Source organism: Sceloporus occidentalis, unplaced genomic scaffold (genome assembly GCF_023333645.1).
Source record: "Sceloporus occidentalis isolate IW3139 unplaced genomic scaffold, rSceOcc1.0.p SCAF_1, whole genome shotgun sequence".
Taxonomy (NCBI): Eukaryota; Metazoa; Chordata; class Lepidosauria; order Squamata; family Phrynosomatidae; genus Sceloporus; species Sceloporus occidentalis.
The window spans coordinates 22,801,440-22,823,566 of record NW_028316981.1 but is presented as its reverse complement, the minus strand read 5'-3'; the positions used below and the strand labels follow the sequence as shown (position 1 = coordinate 22,823,566).

General features: G+C 41.2%; 1 protein-coding gene across 1 annotated transcript; it reads right to left on the bottom strand.

The window, feature by feature from the left end:
• Window positions 1-3,248: 3,248 nt before the first annotated feature.
• LOC149321166 (L-amino-acid oxidase-like) lies at window positions 3,249-20,429 on the bottom strand. The gene is made up of 7 exons (XM_089492115.1): window positions 20,406-20,429; window positions 17,309-17,532; window positions 16,102-16,208; window positions 11,384-11,585; window positions 7,733-7,786; window positions 5,750-5,886; window positions 3,249-4,469 (listed from the first exon to the last, which is right to left on the bottom strand). Exons 1-7 carry the CDS (start codon window positions 20,416-20,418, stop codon window positions 3,692-3,694), a joined length of 1,515 nt encoding a protein of 504 aa, XP_089348241.1. The 5' UTR covers window positions 20,419-20,429; the 3' UTR covers window positions 3,249-3,691.
• Between the last annotated feature and the right edge of the window lie 1,698 nt (window positions 20,430-22,127).

The following is a 22,127-nucleotide window of genomic DNA, read 5'->3' as shown; positions in this document are numbered from 1 at the left end:
ACAGTATCTTGTCAAAATGGAACAGAATATGGAGGCCAAGATCCTACATGAACCATGAGGAGAGCAACGTTCTGCCCACATAGTTCTGTGTCATCCTCGTTCCCTAGCAGCTATTAAGCCTCTGGGAGGGCTACAACTGCTGCTGCTGCTGCTTATCCATGGGGAGGAGAAAGATGGTTGAGGCAGTTCACAATGAAGATGCAGCTGCTCTGGACCTGGAGGGGAGAAAACACAGAAGTACACTCATGGATGGAGTGGGCCCTCCTTTTCCTTCCCCTTAGAGCCCAGAGCAGCTGCATCTTCATCATCTGAACTGGTTTACTCTCCATGGATAAGCAGCAAGAGCAGCAGCCTCATTGGGTCTTGACATCTGCTTGCAGGGAAGGTTTGGGAGAGAGCACAAATGGCTACAGAATAGCTCCTTTTACCCCATCAAAAAAAGTCACACATATATAAGATATGTCATATATCATTGACAGTAGTCTGCCCAGAAACTATATGGTTGTGTATGTTGTGTGCTTTCAAGTCATTTCCAATTTATGGAGACCCTAAGGCTGGGATTTTTCTTGGTAAGTTTCTTCAAAGGGGTTTTGCCATTGCCATCCTCTGAGGCTGAGAGTGTGTGACTTGCCCAAGGTCATCCAGTGGATTTTCATGGCCAAGAGGGCATTCAAACCCAGGTCTCCAGAGTCAAAGCTCAGCACCCAAACCATTACACCGTGCTGGCTCTCAACTATATATTTACATAAAGTCAAATCAAAAGCACTGAGAAAGCATCCTTTTAGCTATGAGTGCTATTGTGACTATTTCATTTAACATTTTCTTTGTGCCAACAGTGCACTAGTGTGCATGTCTTCTAGAGCATCCATTGTCCCTTTCTATGGACAAAAGACAAAGAAGATGGATATAAAGTCCACACACACACACCATTTTCATCACTTCATCATGTAGTATACCCTTACTCATGGCCACCCACAAGATTTAGACAATGAGAGCTTGGAGTAGTTACTTGTTTGACCTACAATTCCCAAACAGCTCCCTCCCTGTCAACACTGACAGTGGAAGTTCTCACACATAAGGGCTAAACTCTGCACAGTTGTACTTGCTTTCTCCCAACATTCCTCTTTTACAAACTGCCAGCTTAAGCTTCTTATTCCTAATATGTATCAATGCCCTGGGGAGATAGATAGGAGGGTTTAACCTTTCCTACCTCTTCAGTCCCATTTCTTCTTGTTGGATTCGTGTCTACATGTGAATAAAAGCAACCATTTACTGGAACACACTTCCTATGCATATAGGAAGGAAATGTGTGGAGAGTGATGTGAATATATAAAATTAAGATTGTGAGCATTGGGTTAAATCTATTCCAAACACCCTCACACACAACTGAGGTTAGGGCCAGAGAATTAACATCATGTGTAGCTTGAATCTATTAAAACAGGGAGAAATAACTTCATAATCACAGTCAGGAGGGAAGGCATCCATTCCTATGGTTGCAAATCAGGTTTCATCTCTCTTTTAACATTCACAGCACAGGTTTGTCCAGTGCATTCTTATAAACCCTCATAAAAAGAGAATTCCACAGTGCCCAAAGCCAAGGTAACTGATTGCTAAGAAGATAATATACTTAACAGAAGTGGAGGTGTACTCTACTCCTTCTCCATCATCATCATGAAAAATAACAACAATCCTACATTTATTGGCTGAGGTCCTACATCGGGATGCATATGGAACCATGATATGGCTCCCATCTTGCAGGATTGATCTCTCGCTTGCTGGGTTCTCCTTCCATGGTGATCTAGTGACTAGTGGGGAGCAGGGGACAAAAGAGAAGTGTCTGCCTAAGTCCCAATATGCAATGGTATCTTGCAGCACCTTTGAGACTGATATATAGATCTGCCGCTGGGCTTTCCAATCCACCACATGCTTCTGAGGAAGTAGGCTCAAGCCTACGAAAGCTCATGCTACCAATTTCTTTCTCCCAGTTAGTCTCAAGATCCCTCTCTACACACTGATTTTCCAGACTAACATGGCTATGTCTTTGATTTTTCTGTCCCAATAGTAGACTCCCAATGATGATATTATCCTTTGGGACCTGACATTCTTTGGGATCCCCAAGGTCTCAGAAGATGCTGTGGCGTGCCTGGCTATACAGACATAGTTGGAAGTTTCCCTAACAGCCAAACTCTCTACTGGCCACGAAATGACCATGGAGGGAGGCCTGCAGTAGGCAGCTGAGTGAATTTTTCAGGGGTTTAGGTCATTGCATGAGTGACGTAATGAATTCTTGTCTCTGCAATGACCCCAAAAGTTCTGTGCATGCCACTAACAGGATGCTAGATGACAAATTAACAGCAAAAATCATGGCTGTCATAATGCCTTCCCCCCCAAAATGTTCACCTTCTGCCATATTTCTATGAGGAAAATGAATAACTTACAGAGGTGCTCCATGTGTTGACTGTCAGAGTAAAGGTACAAGTGAGCACTCCTATTTTATACCAAACTATGAGAGGCCATCAGCCAATAGTGACAGTTATTTCCTCTAATAAAATAAGATTTTCATATAGAGGGGGGAAATACATAGGACCCCAGCTGGGATGCGTCACGATGAGGTCAAGAACAAGTCACCTTTAGTCAATGGTTTTTCTGGACAATAAAAGCTTTAAGGGCCAAATGAAAACTTGCAGGGTTAAGAGGTGAGTTCATGTTATACACTGTGGAAGCTTGTCTTTCCAGAAATTAGATCTACAAAGGAAATGCTGGTGTTGCCACTTAACTTGTTCTTCAACAGTTATTTTGGAACATGGATATTTCCTCATTGGTCAGAATAGATCAGATAGCTGAGATTAGATTTAAATCAGGTCGCAGGACACTTCACAAATAAATATGCAAATCATGAACATCATTAAATTTAAATTTTATATATTTATTTACTTATGGGTTTTATATCCTGCCTTTCTTTGGTGTATCGTGTATCGTTAACTGTGTGAACAAGTGATGTGAATAGACCTGGGATAAAACTCTACATACATTGAACGTGTCTTAAATACATCTGTATCATTGACTAGATGTGTGAGCAACAGAACTTGCATAGATGCAGTTTCGATTAAAAAAATAGTGTGAACCATAAAACTGGAATGTATGAGTGAGATGATCTGCATGGTCGCGCTAACAAAAACAACATCAGTATAATCCTTTAACCAGTCTCTTCACTTCATCAAATATCACAACAAGAAAAGAAAGTTTATCATGAATGTTTATTTCCATTGATGCAGTAATCATAAAGCTACATTTTTATTACATTATCTGACAGAAATGTGTAAACCTGTCCACTGTGGTATAGGTGGTGATTTAAAAACAATCTTTCCCCTCCCCCCAATAGCTCCAGGAAATCTCTAAGCCCATGGAGATAGCTGTATAAACTCCCCGGTGTCATGACCTCTCCTCAGTAATGGGATTTTAAAAGCCAAAAAGGTACCCTTTGGATATTCAGGTTTTAAAAGAAGGTAACAAGGGATGGCACTTGGTTTGTCTATCCTTATGAGCAGAATGAATAGGGAATATGTTGTTACTCATTCATAACCACTGCCACAAACACTAGCAGTTTAAAAATGGGAACGGCCAATTGAGTCATCATTTCTCCCCTTTTTTAAAATAGATGAATGTGGCATAGGCTCATTTTTCCTTGTTGCTACGCTACAGTCATTGTGGCCTTGTGAATATTTTTTGTTGCCCTTATCGCAGATTTCATGGATGTTTCAATCCAAGCATGAGGGTGGGCTGTGTGTTCTCCTGCAAAGTGGATCCTCCCTTCATTCTGAAACAAGGCCTCGAAAAAGTGGCTGAACTGGTAAGGGGTGGGAGAAGCAAAGGCCCCCATGGAAAATTTGTCTAGGGCCCATTTCTGAATCACATGCCTGTTGCAGACAGATTTGAGATAATCTTTGGAGATGTTGTGCACTTGTGATAGGTCATCCAGCACCACATCAATGCACTTTTCTTCACTGAGGGGAACAAAGAAATTAGCATCATCACGGGTAGTATAGGAAACTAGAAGGACCCCAAGGCCGCTGGTGAAATTGTGGTTTGGATAATAGATAACTTTGGATGGATGGTCTGTGAATGACCTCCCACCTCGAATCCCCTCTTTCTCCCAAAATCTGTCAGTGCAAGCCAAAGCAATTTTAGTGGAGCTTGCATAATGGAAGGAGCGCAAGGCATGAACCTTTGCATGGGAAAGGGGAGGCTGAAATTTGATAAGTCGTGTAGCTTTGGTTGTAGCTGTGACAAGGACATAGTCAGCAGTCAGCCATTGCAAGGCCTTTTTATCCAGTTTGCGGAAAAACACCCTCACTTTCCAGTCTGAGCGAACAATCTTCTCTACTCTGCTGTTGAAGCGAATTATTCCACGTAATTCTTGGAGGAAGGCTTTGGGGAGCAGGTCAAATCCACCTGTGATTTCTTCAAAACTGGAGTAGTCAAAGTTGTAGGGGGGAAAGGGAAGATGAAAACAATGAATGGGTCAAGCAGTCCTGTGAGCATGCAAAATACATTCCTGTGATATTTGCATCACAGTATAAAACAGTATAAAAACACTCTAGACTATATTACATGGGCCTTGGTCTCACCTTGGTTTTTTTGCAATTGCATTATTTAAATGAACAGAAACATACCAAATTTGGAATTTTTCTTATCACATCTCTCTTCAATAGAACTATGGGAGCCATCAACAGTCCCACACTCCCTTTTCCACATTTTCCCTTAACCTGCCCTTCCTACCCAAACCCTACCCAGCATGCCTTTCTTGCTTTTTAATTTTTTAAAAAAATTGTAATGCGGTTGACTAAAAAAAGAAGAAGAAGGAAAAGAAAGTAAAAAACTAAATTAAAAAAAGAAAACTGTCTGCTTGGGAAACCTACAGCACTTTATAAATAAAGTTTAATAATAATAATAATAATAATAATAATAATAATAGTGAAGGACTGGCATGACTGCACAATATCGGGAATGCCACTTATCACACCTGTGGAGTCATGGGTGGGCAGTGCTACTGGCCACTTATCGACAGGTTTTCCATTAATGAAAATATACCCTCTAACAACACTTCAAAGGCACAGCAGCAACCAATTGAAGATCATGTTGTGCTATAGGTACTGCCACAGATGCTATTCTCTTGTTACAATTGTGGTTTAAAACCTGCATGTGATAAAGTCATCTGTTTATTTCTGTTACTGAACCATGCTAGGATGTTTCCAGAACAGTATACTGTTCTCAGTTCACTTCATTTTTGTTTTTTAAAAAAACTGTTAAGGCCAAGGTAGGAACAGGAAAGGAAAGATGTAAATAGTGAATGGATTAGTTTACTGGACACAATTCAGCGAGCCATTAAAACAAAATGGATTCTTTAGATTTGTTCATAAACGGTGTCAAAAACAGGGGCATCACTACGAAGTGTGGGGGTGCGTGCCACACCGGGTGACATCCTAAGTGGTGTTGACACCACTGATCCCCGAAAGTCCACCTTTTGGCAGAAACCGTGGCATTCTTCTGCATCCCCTTAAAATGCTGGAGCTCGGTGGAAAAGTGTGGGGTGAGGCTCCGTAGGAGGAGAAATGAGAGGCCCTCACATTTTTTTAAAATTAATTTTTGAATTTAAGCTTGGGGTAGGGGAGAACATGATGCCCTTCTTTCTGATAAAAATATTAGTTCACTCCATGTCAGTCAAAAGAATACAAATCTTTCCATTTACCTGTTATCATCTGAAAAAGTCACATCTCCGAATGCAGAGTTAAAAAATGATGTATAGTATCCAGACTGTTTATTCAAGAGGTCTCCTATCATGGCCACAGCCCCTCTGCTCAGATTTCCTTCTTTTATTAAGTATTCCTGTTTGGAGAAAAAATGAGGTTTAGTGGGGAATAGTTGGTAAAGTAAAAGCTGATTAAGTAGAAGGACTTCCTTTCCCACTTTAATTCAACAAAGGGTTGGATTCTGCAGGTGGAATGGAAGTGGATTTGGGGACTCTCCCCTATTCCTCCTGCAGTCCCTTATATCCTTGCTCCAAAGTCTACTCTAGAAGGGTGTAGCACTCCCCAAAAGACTGAGAAAGGTTGCCCTGGGGGCTGTGGGAGGAGGGGGGAAATTCAAAGATTTCTTCCATTCCCTGTTTCCACCAGTAATAGCATTCTGCTCAAGAAATATTCCTGCCAATACAATAAAAGCCAAATTCACCCTAATAAATTTTAAAATAAATGGATGCTGGCTGGTTCTTGTAGCTAAATTGTAGCTATTGTTTTCTTCCCAATTATCTAACATAATTACTTCCATGGATGTTAAAACAGAATAGAAATTTAGAATAGAAATGTTAAATGCATACAAAGTTGTAAGACTTTCTTTCACCTCCTGTTGCACTCATCTTTAGTTACCAAAAAGGAAGGAAGCAGATAGCAAAAAAGGTATTTCGGACCAAACTGCAATGAGATCTTGTAGCACTTTTGAGACTAACTGAAAGATAGATGTGCATAGGATCAGCTTTTGTAGACTTGTGCCTACTTTTTCAGATGCTTTTGGTGGAGTGGAAAGCTCAGGGACAACCTATACAGCAGTTTGTGTGTGGGAAGGTCCATAGCAATGCAAAACTTTTTGGGTGTGGGGATGAGGTGACAGGCAGGGATGTTGCCTAAAGCCAAGTTTGGTTGCTGAACATATGAATGTCTGCTGATGGACTGCAGTTTGTTGATATATTCCAGTTCTGCAGTTTCTCTTTCCAACCTTTCTTTGTAGTCTTTTTGTTTAAGGACTGCTCTTCTGAGGCCCAAGATGGAATGCCTTTTTAAAACTACCTTTTAAAAACTGTTCTAAATTTAGAGGGTGGACTCTTTTACCAAGGCTATGTGACATAACTGTAAATCTACTTATGTACAGAGCAGAAGCACTAAGGAACCCTGTTAGTGAATTACAAAGATGCATAATGGGACATCTACAAGAGAATCCCAGTGCGCATTGGGCTTTACCAATGTGCATTGGCACTCCCTAAGCCATGTCCTTAGGCACATCAGGACTGATGCACATTGGTCCCATTGTGCATTGGTCACTTTGCCAGTTTGCCAACATAGTAATATAACTGCATATCTGGATATGGATATTATACAACCCACTCAATTCTAATTTTCATAGACATACATCCACCTATAAAGACATAAGTTCTTAACAGGATTCTAGCCAAGGTTTTTAACATTATAATTTATTTAGCTGTGGTGTTTTTTGTTTGTTTGTTTGTTTGTTTTGTGTTGTTTTTGTTGTACTTTCCACTGTTTTAACAGTATCTGGTTCTAAACCAATTTCTTAGCTGTCCTGGGTTCTATATTGGGAGAAAGGTATATATAAAATAAATAAACAAACAAGTTAAATAAAACATATTATCACATGGAACACTGGTGTCTGTATAAATCTGAGTCCCTATATTGTGAGAAAGGTGGGATAAAATAATAATAATAATAATAATAATAATAATAATAATAATGTTCCAATTCTGAATTAAGCAATTTCATCTTATAATAAATATTTATGAGTGAGACCGTGTTGTGTTTTTCTAAAAAATAAAGGGCAGAGTTATATTATTTGTGTTGTTATTTTTTGCAAGGTGTGCGGTAAAAGGGAAACATGCTGTCTTGGAAATTATAGCACAGCGTAGAATACATTTTAAAGACAAACAAATACCAATTTCTCTTACCTTGATGGAATACGAGTCATATTTTGCCTTCAAAGCTGTGCAGTTTTTTGTTACCTGGAAAGAATCATAATCATAAATAAAGGTGATCGATAAGCAAAGGGGAATATTTACAAATCTCTTTATATATTTATTCAGTTTATTCAGTTATCCTATGCTTAATCCCAGTTAGAGTAAACTGGCTGAATCAATGAGATTTATCTACATGTTAATTCACCATTCAACAATTTATTCAAAAAGTGTAGTCTGGTGGGAACTATCCAGTAGTTTAGCTGGTTAACCACAGGTTAACCATATCAGCAATGGTTACATTATTATGGTCCAGGTCTCAGAGGGAGAGAAGAACTACTGGACTTGATCCCCTTCTCCACCACCATTCCCTTCTCCTTAGATTGTAAGCCTGAGGGCAGGGAACAGTAGGAATAACTATCTGTAAGCTTCTCTGAGAGCCTTTAGGGCTGAAGAGCGGAGTATAAATACTGTAAATAAATAAATAAATAAATAAATAAATAAATGACATACTCCCGGCAAAGTTACATGATCATGCTGAAGATTTTTAAACATTATTCAGGACTTAACCCATGAGGATCCTGGAATGCTCCAGCAACAAACCATTCATGGGGAAGTCCTGGGAATGGCTTGTTGCAGGAGCATTCCAGGATCTTCATGGATAAGTGCAATGTCATCTGAAAATCTTCAGTGTGATCGTGCAACTTTGCCAGGAGTATGCCTTTTGCGTTCACAATTTTTCCCCATCTGATATTCTCCCTGGTTAAATTATGGAATTTACTACCAGAGGGTGTTGTCGCAGCCGCCCCATATACATAAAATTGAATAGACAGACAGGTTTGGGCACATATTACTAATCAGAAGGCAAGCACTGCACAATATGCAAAAATGAGGAACCTTGTATAAAATAGAAGAGAAACTGAGTCATATGTCATAATTTAGGTGAGAGGTCCCAAATAGAAGAAGTTGGTCTATGAGAATTCAAGGAGAGGGCAGGGTTTTGGTCATGCTCTGGTCAAACACAGCTACTATGGGGCATAGATTGAAAAGGGAAATGGGACCATGGGAATTTTTTGCTCATCCTAATCCAAAGGGGCCAAAAGGTCAAAGAAAAACAAATAATCACAAGAGGGAGAGACCCCTTTTCTTAGAACAGTGAGAGGAGCAAAGCAACAATTGCAATATCACAATTACAAAATTGTTCTATCCATCAAAAGACACATTTACAAAGCAATACCCCATAAATGGGGGGAGGAGGGGATGCGGAAGATGGAGATGAATGAGGTTGAGAAATCCAATAGGGAAGGAGAGAGGCAGATTGACAGACAGGAGGAAGAAGACAGTAGATAAGTAATTGCTTGGGGAAGGAAGGAATGAGGAAGGTAGTTTGTCAGGAGTGAATTGCAAGAGCTTTGATGGGGGAACATATCTGTGTGTGTACACATGCTTTCAGGTTTCCTATCAACTCATGGCAACCCCATGAATTTCATAGGGTTTTTTAAGGAAAGGAATACTCAAAGGTAGTTTTGTCAGTTGGTAGTCTCCCATCCAAATACTAATCAGAGCTGACCTTTCTTAGCTGTCAACATCAGATGGGAACTGGTGCCTTTAGGATATTTAGGCCACTGGGGGAACATGACTGTGTTCTTGTTTCTCTCCCTTTTTTGTTCTTTAATGGAGTGCAATGGCACAATTGCAATAATGCCATTTTTAATCTGTTTATTATTAAATAAACAGTATGGGGGATGTGGAGAAGGGAAAGGAAACAATAATTTCCATGGAGATATGGATTTCCTTCCTCCACCACCCCACCAAAAGTAAATTGAGTTTTGGGATGGGTCAACACTGCAGAATTAAAGCAGTTTGATACTATTTTAACTGTCATGGGTCCATTCTCTCAACCAACTCTGTCAGAGTGCTCTGATGTCTTGCCAGACTACAGATCCCAGTATTCTGTAGATAGAGTCATGGCAGTTAAAGTGGTGCCAAACTGATTTAATTCTGCAGTGTGGGTACACCGTGGGTCTGGGTCTAGGGCACTCCCTTGAGAACCACCCTCATCTGGAATCATCTGACTCAACCACCACTAAAATCAGGATACATGTTAAAGGGATCTTCTACATCAAGAAAAATGGGTTTTGTTTTGTATTTTTGCCCAAAGTCTGCAATTACAGCAGGAGGAAAACAGAACAGCAGTAAAATCATCTCCCTCCTTGCTGATGCCATTCTACCTCTTTTGTTGTTGTTGTGCATCTTCAAATCATTTCTGACTTATGGCAAGACAAATTTATCACAGGGTTTTCTTATCAAGGTTTGTTCAGACGGGGTTTGCCATTGCCTTCCTCTGAGGCTGAGAGGATGTCACTTGCTCAAGGCCACCCAATGGGTTTTCATGATCAAGCAGGGATTCAGACTCTGGTCTCCAGAAGTGTAGTCCAGCACTCAAACCACTATGCCGGGGTAGGCAACCTTTTTGAGCCAGGGGCCGGGTTGCTGTCCCTCAGACAACTGGGGGGCCGAAGCCGGGGGGTGGAGCTTCCACCCTCTGGGGGTGGAGCCGCACATGGGGGGTGGAGCTTCCACCCTCTGGGGCGGAGCCGCATGCCAGAGCGGAGCTTCCACTATCCGGGGCGAAGCCACATGTCAGGGGCGGAGTTTTCACCCTCCGGGGGTGGAGCCGCATAATAATAATAATATTTGCAAGAAGCTACTAGGCAATGCCATAACACAGGAAAAATGCATGCACACTGTCTCAACCCAGAAAAGAGCAAGCAAGTCCATGTGGGGGGATTTTGCAAAGAGAATACCAAACGATAACAACAACAACAATAATAGCAATATCTGCAAGAATGGAAGCGACTAGGCAAGGCCACAAAACAGCAAAAAACGCATGCCACTGTCTCAAACCACTTTCTTTCTCTCCCTTCCTCCCTCCCTCTTACTTCCACCCTCCCACCCTCTCTCTCTCTCTTCTCCCCTCCCTCCCTCTCTCTCCTCTCCCTCCTACCCTTTCTCTCCCTCTCTCTCCTCTCCCTCCCACCCTTTCTCTCTCTCTCTCCTCCCCTCCCTCCCTCTCTTTCCTCTCCCTCCCACCCTTTCTCTCTCTCTCTCTCTCTCCTCCCCTCCCTCCCTCTCTCTCCTCTCCCTCCCACCCTCTCTCTCTCCTCCTCCTCCTCCCCTCCCTCCCTCCCTCCCTCCCTCTCTCTCTCTCTGCCTCCTCCTCCTTCCCCCTGCCCCTCCATTTGTAGGAGGGAGGAGGGAGGGCGGAGCCAGGAGGGAGGTGGGCGGCACCCATTGGAAGGCCCGCTGCGGCTCCTGGAGCCTCGATTCAGGTCTCCGGCTGCCGCATCGGGCCTCCCAGAGGCCCGGTGCGGCTCCTGGAGCCCTGTTTCAGGGCTCCGGAGGCCGCAGCGGGCCTCCTAATGGGCGCCGCCATTTTGCCCTTCAAAATGGCGGCCGGAGCGGCCGAAATCGGCGGCGATTTCGGCGGCAGGAGGGACCGGGGGCCAGCAGAAAGGCGCCCGCGGGCCGCATCCGGCCCATGGGCCGGAGGTTGCCGACTCCTGCACTATGCCATGCTGGCTCCATGATTCTACCTCTATTCTGCTGTAAAAAACCTTAAAATCTTCTGCAGAAAATATGTACCTTGTCCAGAGTTCCCAAATAAAGTTCATTAGGAGACTTTCCTTTCTCGCTGGGATCCAATGGATATCCAAAGAGATTCCCATTTGCATTCACTGCTGCCACCTTTTCCCTTCTGTTTCTAAAGAAATACCAGGCATTCTTATCAGTCTGAGCAAATGGGTTCAATGTGAGGTTGAATTTCTTAAGATATTCACGAACAATTCTGGAAAAGAGAAAAAAGAAAAGGGGAGAAAACATCTTTTAGAACACAAGATGGTAGCACAGGAGAAGACATGGTGATCTTATATCCTGAAATGTTAGCATGCTGCAGGTCAGTACATGGGCTGATGGAAATCAGATAGACACATAATATGGGATAAGAATGCATTCTGCAAATTTCACTATATATTATTATATCCCAGTGATATATTATATCACTTTTCCTTTGCTAATCATCCATAATCCATACACTTCTTCTAAACATAGGAATTTATCACATGGGATGGATCCCATGCAGAAACTGGATTTAAACTGAAAAAACCTTGCAAAAGCAGGAAGTTTTTCAGATGTAGGGTTAACCCAAACAGAAACTAGAAACTAGAAAAACCCCGCAAAAGCAGGTTGTTTTTCAGACAACATTACCATTAATGAGAATTAATGCGACATTAACCTGGTTCCCAAACTTTGTTTTTCCAGGTTTTTCCAGGTTTTTGACTTCAACTCCCAGAGGCCCCAGCCAGTTTGGCCAACAGTCAGGGATTGTGGGAGCTGAAGTCCAAAACACATAAAAGACCAAAGTTTGCGAGCTGCTGTTCTAGAGTCTTGACCAGTGGTTCCCAACCTTTGGTCCTCTAGATGTTTTGGACTTCAGCTCCCATAATTCCTGACTGTTGACCATGTTGGCTGGGGCTCCTGGGATCTGAAGTCCAAAAACAAATATAGGACCAAAGGTTAAGAAGCACTGGTCTAGACCATCTTAACATACAACAGAAATAACATGTAAGACCTGTAGCCCTGGGACTCTTGCATTTTGGATGGCCAGTAAAGGTATCACTCTTCTGTGGATTTTGTTTTTTGTTTTTGCTGCATATACAATACCGCTATTCCTGGTTACAATATGTTCCCTTTTCCCCCCTTGTATTCTCATCTGATTAACCTCCCTCTTTCTTTTTCTCATTGATTCCCATGTAGATCCCAGCTAAAATCCCAAGGATAAGTGCTTCAGGATCCAGTTTCTTGGAAAAGCTTAGGAATCTTAATATAATATCCATTGCAGAGCACAGGAGAACCACCTAGTGATGCAAAGAGGACCAGCCCCTTTCAGGTTGCTCTTACTGTTTGTTCATTTAAAATCTTTTAATACTGAAGTTAACTAAACTATCACCGTCTGATCATGAACAAAAAAGGTTCGTATAGCTATTTGCATTTACTAAAGAACCAATTGGAAAATGTAAAAAGTGTTTTTTCATTAGCACAGTCTCTTAATTAATTAAGTAAGTAAGTAAGTCAGTAAGTCAGTAAGTAACTTCCTGTACAGACAGGCCTTAAAGGCCAGGTTGGAAGTGGAGTCAGGATGCAGCATCTACATAACGCATGGTCTGGCTCTGCCTCCAGGTAGCGTGATGCTGCACACCACACCACATCACTGCCCTATTTTATTGAATGTTATCATGAATTAACATGTATTATTTAATTATTTGTGTAGCATGTATGCCATAGGCAGATTTATTTTATCTATTTTAATTGTATGTACAGTGCTGTGTAAATTTACAGCGCTATATAAAGCTTAACAACAACAACAACAACAACAATCCAATCACTGTACTTGTATAGATGGGTACAGATCACAACAAGACACTGTTGCTAGGAAAATCTACTCAACTCCACTGTTACTATTGGGATGACTGGACATAAGAGCAGACAAAACAGAAATGCCTGAGGTAGGTGTCAGGTGATGTAATTGTTAGTATTAATCCAAAAGTTCCAGCATTTCAACACAGCAAACAGTGATTCCATTACAGAGGTTTGATTGCACAAAAATCATACAAATCAGGTATTTCTAAGGAACGGAGAGGTGACGGCTGGGGGAGGCGGCTGTGAAGAGAGTTACTAAGGGTGTAGGTACACTATGCCGCTACAGCAATGGTTACACTCTGTGGAATCCTGAAAGTTGTATTTTCATTGGTAAGGTTCTTAGAATTATCTGATGGAGGGCTCTGTACTTTTGTTCTGGGGAAAAGATTAGAGAATTCTAAGTACCTTGCCAAACTATAAATCCTAGGACTCCATGGAATAGAGCCCTGATCTTTAAAGTGGAATCAAACTGCCATAATTATCAGTCCTGAGCATATATACTAAACTGCAGATTCATTAGTACTTGGAAGTAATTAGAGGGAGCAGTGTTTATAGGTTAATCAGTTCCTTCCTTTCTTTTGAATATGATAAAACAATACAGTTATTTAATAAATAGTATCATTAAAAACAAAGCAGAACATGCTTTATAATGCCAACAGGACAACTCACTAACTACTGGACCAAATGTATGCTGAAATAACAGACTCTTTAAGGCTACCTTCTAAAACCCAGTCATTAATAACTGCTCTATAAAGGATGTTCCAAGATGATGTTCCAAGATGATAGCATAAAGACCAGTGGCAACTGGTGTCTCCCCTGTCAATAGGGTTGAGAATCTACATTGGTTTTAGATCAAACTTTATATAGGGTTCTGTATCATTGAGTACCAAAGTCAGGATTGTCCATGACATGATATTTCCCATTTCTATGAACAGTTGTGAAAGATGGATGGTGAAGAAAGCAGAGAAGAAGAAAATCAACCCAGCTGAGAAGAGTTATACAGATACTGTTAACTGCCAAAAATATAGATCAGCAGGTCTTTCAGCAAATTAAGCCTGAAGTCTCCTTAGATATCAAAATGATTAAAGTGAAACTGTCCTACTTTGGACATATAATGAGCAAAGATGATTAATTGAATAGGCAATAATGCTTGGTCAGGTAGAAGGCCATAAGAAAATAGGAAGGCCACTTTATAGATGCGTATCAAGGAAGGAAGGAAGCAACAGACTTGAGTCTGCAAGACCTGAGCAAGACTCAGAGAGCTCTCATTCACAGGGTTATCATAAACTGAAGTTGTCTTGATGGCAATTAACAACAACAACAAACATGATTCTAAATGTTTTTGAGGGTAGAATTCAGTACCTTGGATAGTGTCTATGAATATGCAAAGGGATCTTGTAGCACTGTTGAGACTAAGGGTTTATTACACATGATGAAATAATCCAGGTTGAATTTGGGTTGAATTCCTGTTGTTCATATGCATCCTGAATGCACCTGAATCAGTTGGGGGGCACTACCAAAAAACCCACTTAACGTAGGGCAAATGAACTTGGGAATCTTTAAACAAGGATTCGCATCATCGGCAGTGTGAATAATAATAAAACAGACCAGGTTTAAACTCAGCATACCTTGAATGGGGTCTGAATACATTGGTATCATTGACTCACTGGCGGGGTGAGGCTCTGCCTGGCTGGCTTTACAAGGAAACACTCCTCCTCTTCCTCTTTCTTCCCTGCACAACCAGTTCCAGCAGATAGCTTCCAGGGGCTGGCATGTTTCCCTCCACCCAGACCATGGAGGACAAGCCCAGGACTGGCTTCCTCAGCCTCCAACTCCCTCTAAAATCCTGAAGAGATGCAAACTGATGCCATTTCAAAGTGTGAATAACAAAACCAGAATGCTTGAGTGAGGATATTCGCATTGTTCCAGTAAAAAAAAAAAAATTGTGAATGACCCCTAACTGTACCAAAGAAGTTGTGGCATGAACTCTCACAGACTTTTCTACTTCCTCAAATGTGTGTCCCCCAACAACCATCACTAAAACTGAACCTGTAACCTTACCACAATACCCATAATTTTTTGCATTTATATGGCTATTCAGGCAGTCTAATGATAAAGGTCCATCCTGGGCACCAGCTCACTCCACACATCTGATGAAGTAGAACGAGTCTGCAAAAGTTCATGCTACAACTTCTTTTGTACAGTTAATCTCAAAGGTGCTACAAAATCCTTTGCATGCTGATATTCCCAACTAACACAACTGGAGATTATCAGACTGGGGGAGGTTGGAGAAGTGAAGCGGATTGCTCCCATCCTTATTCTGTCCTTATTGCACAATTGTTGAAAGTCTATCACACATGTTGCACTTATCCTGTCATTATCCTGTCATTATCCTGTCAATGGAGTGAAATTGTCCTCACACTTTTCAATAATGGAAACTTCCATTAATGAAAAATGATAGGACAATTCCACTTCACTGATGGGATAATGATGGGATAATCACAACATTGTCTGATAATCTTTCACACGATACATGATAATTCCATTTGACAGATGAAATAATGACAGCAGAAGCGCAACGTCATTCGATAATCTTCACATGATCACACAATAAGGATAAGGATAGGATGGGAAAAGGACGCCCTTTTCCCTGTGTGATAATCCCCTGTGTATCTGAATTGTAGTTCCTATGAAGTTCAGTTTAACCTGGAGTGGATTCCCTATCTCATGGACATGGAAACCACTTAATACCACTGTTAATAATATGAATTACTGATGTTTCTGAAACCTCCTCCACCTCCTCTTATTTTGAAACATAATTTGTTGAGATCATAACAGAATAATAGCTTTGTGGTGTGGCTGGTGTCATGCCTTTTCTTGCTTACCTGTGGGCCTTGGGCAGGCGCATAGGTCCCACATCGACATACCAATCCTTCTCACGATAGGTCTTTATTCGGCCACCCACACGGTCACTGGCTTCCAGAATGTGAACCTAGGAACAAAAATATTATGACTGATTTTGTATAACCATGCCACATCCTTACAAATTGTTCTTCTAGAACAGCAGTTCTCAACCTGTGAGTCGCAACCCCTTTGAGGACTGAATGGCCTTTTTATAGGGGTTGCCTAAGACCGTTGGAAAACACATATTTCCAATGGTAGCAACAAAAATAATTTTATGGTTGGGGGTCACCACCACATGAGGAATTGTATTAAAGGGTCGCAGAATTAGGAAGGCTGAGAACCACTTTTCTATAAGTAAATATAATGTAACTATACACAATAAACATAATCTTACAATATATCTCTTTTGTATGGGGAAGGTCCCAGATTTGGTCCTCGCCATCCTTAATTAAACAGATCAAATAAAAGGGGAATGGAAAGAGTTGTTTATAGTGGTTAGAGTTTAATACTAGGACTACAGAGACTCAGGTTCAAATCTCCACTCAGCCATCATGCTCATTGGCTGATCTTGGTCCAATAACTATTTCTCAGCATCACTTACTTCACAGGATTGTTATGAAGAAATGAAATGGGAATGGGGGTCAGGTGGACTGTCCTGAACTCCTTGAAGGAAATGCAAGTTAAAAGTGTGATAAATAAATAGATTAAATGCTTTGCAGGGCCCCTGTCAGCATCAAAGAAATAGTTTGTTTAATACAAGGTAACTTCCCAAAGTCAATGTACCATAAAGCAATGGTTATCTTAGAGAGCCAATGTGGTGTTATGCTTTGAGCTGTGGACCACAAGAACAGAATTTAAATCCCTGCTCAGTCTCCAAAACTCATTGGGTGGTCTTGGACAAGTCACATCATCTCAGCCTAAGGGGAAGGCAATGGTAAGCCTCCTCTAAATAATTCGTGCCAAGAAAACCATTTGGGTGTCCATAAATCAATTTGAAGGTGCATAGCCATCTTTGTCATAGGACAGTCAGCAGAGTCTTGTGACAGGAGCTGTGAAGTGGGCTATATTTTCTCTTGAAATACTTGAAAACTAACACTCATCTCAACAGTCTTTCTCTCTTCCTCTTCCTCTTTCTCTGTCTCTCTTGATCAAGATTGAAGGCCTGTATTTCTCAGTCACTACAGTTACCTGGTGTCCGGCGTCTTTCAGTAACTTGGCAGCAGTGAGTCCACTTATTCCTGCCCCGACAATCACAACAATCTTTGGCTTTGAGGTCTTGTTGAAACCATTCCTGGCAATATTTAGCAGCTCCTCATAGTCAGGGTCATAAAAGCACTTCATCCACTCTTCTGGTTCTGCAGCATGAATGCTGAAAACCAAGGCTGCCAGAAGTAGCAAGAACGAAAAATACGCTAGGAAGAAAAAAAGGTGGAATGCCTTAGTGAGACAAAGAGGAAGCAAATCAGTAAAGCACAATAAGAAATTTGATTCTTTTAAAGCTAAACACTTTGGCACTTTTACTTTTGCAGCGATTCAGGTTCTATAGGAAACACTTGTAAATTTATCCTGTTAAATGTAATTAATCCCATTAAAATAAGTCACCACTTTCAAACTACACAATTATAGTACTTGTATATCACTTTAACTGCCATGTCTCCATCCTATGGAATCCTGGAGCTTGTTGGCTGGTGAGACACAAGAGCTCTCCGGCTGAGAATCCCTAAGAGAATTCTCTTGGGATTTCCCAAGATTCCACAGGACGGTATTGTGGCATTTAAAGGACTATCAAAATACTTCAGTTCTGTAGTGCAAAAGCTTTTTTTCGGTTTGAATGACCACAAACATGGTGGACATGCAGGGCAGCTTTTCTTATTAAATGACTTGAAAGACCATCTGACATACTGTCTGGAAAACACATGCAGTTTCTTCTCAAACAAAACTGAATACGCCAACTGTGTGATTATACAAAACCACTTCAAAATTGTAATGTTTCCCTAATATTCTTCCTTCTCTCTTAATAAGGACTGCTTTCCTTAACATTTATTGTTTTATCAATACACTAGTGCATGTCCTCTAAAACATCCATGTTTTCCTGCATGTTTTAGCATGGGACCCTCCTATTTCACAGCTCGTCCCTTTGCACAAAGAAAGAGATAAAGAAGATGGAGACACCATAGCAATTATGGACTGTACTCACTGTGACCTTACTCACATAGCTTGCCCTTGCTCAAGATTTTTCTTTCAAATGTTGCTACGAGAACTCTAGCTCCAAAATTGCTGGGTCACGGTATTGGAGCTCATCCACATTCACAATTATAGCACTCCGATTCCACCTTAACTGCCATGGTCCTATCCTATGGAATCCTGGGATCTGCAGTTTAAGGAGGGGCCTTTTGATGTTTCCGTCGGATAGCTTTAGTGCCTCTCCAAACTACAAACTTCAGTATTCTGTAAGAAGCAGCCATGGCATTTAAAGTGGAATAAGAAGTTTATAATTATATATTGCGAAAGAATCCTGGTATAAGAGGTTTAGGCAGGGCTGTTTATGGGCCTCAGTGAAAATTTGGGAGGAGCTGGAATTGCATTTGTTTCCTCAGGGAACCTTTTCATGCTGTACAATTACGGGAGTACAATTCCATTTTACCTGCCATGGCTGCATCCTATGGAATCCTGGCTTGTTGTTTTTTAAATGGCTAAAGTTTTTAATTGGTTTGCTTTTTTAATAGTTTAAAAACTTTTGAACTTTTGCATTTTGTGAATTTTTAGCTACTCTGCTTTAAATCTGTTGTAAACCACCTTGAGTCTTGAACTGGGGAAAAAGGATGAGGAGGATGATTTGTAGTTTCATGAGGCACTTGAGCTCCCAGGCTGAGAATTCTAAGTACCCCTCCCTAAATTGCAAATCCCAGGATTTCATAGGATGGAACCATGCCAGTCAAAGTGGAACTATAGTGCTATACTTGTATAGTGTGAAAGGGCTCTCACATTTTACCTGCAGCTTCTTCTGATGCTGCCTCCTTGTCTACTCCTCCCATTCCCTTCCTCCAACTCGCTGGCATTACTACCTCTCTTTCCTCATCTGTGGCTTGTGTTGTATTCCCCCAGTTGGGCCCAAGTCCTACTCTCTCTTGCAGCAACAGCTAAAAAATCTTTATGTGTGTATATGTGCCTTCAAGTTGCCTGTCAATTTGTAGTGACCCCATGAATTTGGTAGAGTTTTCTTAGGCAAGGAATACTTAGAAGTAGTTTTGCCAGTTCCTTCCTCTCTCTATAGCACCTGCTATTCATTGGCATTTTCTGATCCAAGTAGTAACCAGGGCTGATCCTGCATAACTTTCAAGATCAGATGGGTTTCTGGTGACTTTAGAATAGTTAGGCTTTCTGCCTTCAAGTCTTTCTGATTTATGGCGATCCTAAGGCATTTGCCTATCACTGAGTTTTCTTGGCAGGTTTCTTCAGAGAGGATTTGCCATTGCCATCCTCTGAGGCTGAGAGAGTGTAACTTGCCCAAGGTCACCGAGTGGGTTTCCATGGCTGAGCTGTATTTCAAACCCAGGTGTCCCAGTGTCCTAATTGGGGTTTCTGTGGCAAAATAACGTGAGAGTGTGGTCAAAATGGCAAAAGTTATTAATGAGAAACACCACACAAGCTGGGATAGGCTACAGGAGTTTATTTTTGCTTGAGCCTACTGGAAAGGACAAGCTTCTGCCCTCTCCTTTCCCCCCTAGTAAATTAATTGAGTGCAAACTATCTTTGCAGTTTGAATTCAGATTGCAGCAAATCAAGTAAGCCAAGAACAAAGGGACAAAATGAGCGGAGGAGAAACAAAAGCATCTGAAATAAGGGATGATACAGGATTAATTGGGACTATCTTTGCCAAATCAGGACAGTTAGAGAGTATGGAAAGCAAAAGACTAGCAGTGTGCATAAGATGGTCCTATAAAGACAATAAACAAATAACTTCATAATAACAGATGAAAAGAGAGCCAATGGAGTCAATCCTTTGGCCTCAGACTGGATATCACCTGCTTTTTAGCATCCCCAACATATTTTTGTTCACTATTTTCTTGTAAATCTGTATAATAAGGACTTTCAACAACACCCACAGCCATCTTAATCCATTATGCAGGAATTACAAGTATAATATTATTAACTGGTACCATTAATCTAGATGCATTTATTATGTTCATAACAAAATTCTGCTATATAGATCATCATTATCATTTAATGTTCCAAAGGAAATATCTTGCTGAAGTTATTTATATGAGGAAATATAACCACTTACAGTGCTGGTCCATGTTTCACCAGTTATTGTAATCATGTCAATACACTCTCTTGTTTTATAGCCAGAGTGCACTTGGCTCTGAGTCAATGGTGGTGATTCAGAATTGGACAAAACTGGCTTTCTCAACTGAAACGTTTTCAGTGGCCACTCAATCCTAGGGCAGTACCCATTTATATAACTTCCTGGAAAAGGTAACAAAAAGCACAGTAGATCACAGGTACACAAATAAGGAAGATTATCAAATATGATGAAAACAAACATCTCACAAAAGCCATTACATTTAAACGTGTCACACATGTCCTTCTTTTAATTATTATTATTATTATTATTATTAATAATATTTCTACCCCACCTCTCCAACAAGATCAAGGCAGCTTACATCAATAAAATCCACACAATACTATAGAATAAAATCCCACAATCCCCACCCTTAATCCCAAATTAATAACAATAAGTACAAACATAACAATAACTATAATAAAATACAATTAAGATCATTAATATGATTACTAAGAAAAAATAGGACAGTCAATGGCATAGTCAATAGGATGGTCTGTGTTAGTGGGGGCAACTGAGTCAATTATTCTAGAAAGGCCTGTTGAAAGAAATCCATCTTGACAGCCTTTTTAAAGCTGTCAAGGTTGGTAATATGTCGGGTCTCCTCCAGCAGGCCATCCCATAATTTGGGAGGAACAGATGGAAAAGCCCTCTGTGTGACCGCAGCTAGCTAGGTCTTTGTTGGCTGCAATACATTTTTTCCAGAGGACCTAAGTGTGCAGAGCAGATTATACAGAAGAAGGCGATCCCACAGATAGGCTGGCCCTAGGCCATGGTGAAGGACTTTAAAGGTCATCGCCAACACTTTGTACTGTGCCTGGAAACTAATAGGTAGCCAGTGAAGAGATTTTAAAATTGGTCTTATATGGTCACCTCTTGATCTCTGGCTGAACAATCTGGCCAACGTGTTTTGGACTAATTGAAATTTCTGGACCAGGCACAAGGGTGGCCCCATGTAGAGTGCAGGTCATGAGGTTACCCATGCGTGTACCACAGCTTTTAGGTCCCTAGGCTCCAGGAAGGGGTGCAGCTGGCACTCCTGGCTGTTGCATCTATCTGAGCTGACATCTGAAGTGACGGATCCAGGAGAAACCCCAAGCTACATACACAGTCCTCTAGGAGAAGTGTGACCTCATCCAGGACTGGTTGAAAAACCTCCATACCTGGGTTAGGGGCTCCAACAACAAGTACCTTCAGCTTATCTGGATTCAGTTTCAGTCTGTTTTTCCTCATCCAGTCCATTACCACCTTTTAGCATCAAAAAGGTGGTGGAGCAACTTTTAAATTGGACACAGGGGAAAATCTGAGAGAATCTGGGAAGGATCAGGCCAAATTGAGCCCAAGGGAGGAAAGGGAAACTATTTCTGATTACTCAAATAGGGATGGAATGGAAACGGGTTGTAAACGGGTAGCAAAACACCTAAGGGCATTGAAAATATATGCCCCAGATATATCTGAAGAGGGACACTGCATTTCTTTGCTAATGCCAGAGATTTCTGAGCCTAAACTTGTTCTGAGAGGCAACACAGACATAGGAGGCTTAAGAAAAACTTGGTGGAACAGAGAAAACCATGGAGATATGGTAAACTCTGAATACAAACTATACTGGAACAGGGATGTACCTGAGGTATTGTTCTGCATGTCATGGAGGTCGTAGTGTCAAGC

What these genes read in the sequence shown, in the direction of transcription:
- LOC149321166 (XM_089492115.1), bottom strand. An exon ending in ATTTGGGAACTCTGGACAAG is followed by an intron (nt 7,787 to 11,383) that starts GTACATATTTTC and finishes GATTCTTTCCAG; the next exon opens with GTAACAAAAAACTGCACAGC. An exon ending in ATGACTCGTATTCCATCAAG is followed by an intron (nt 5,887 to 7,732) that starts GTAAGAGAAATT and finishes TTCTCCAAACAG; the next exon opens with GAATACTTAATAAAAGAAGG.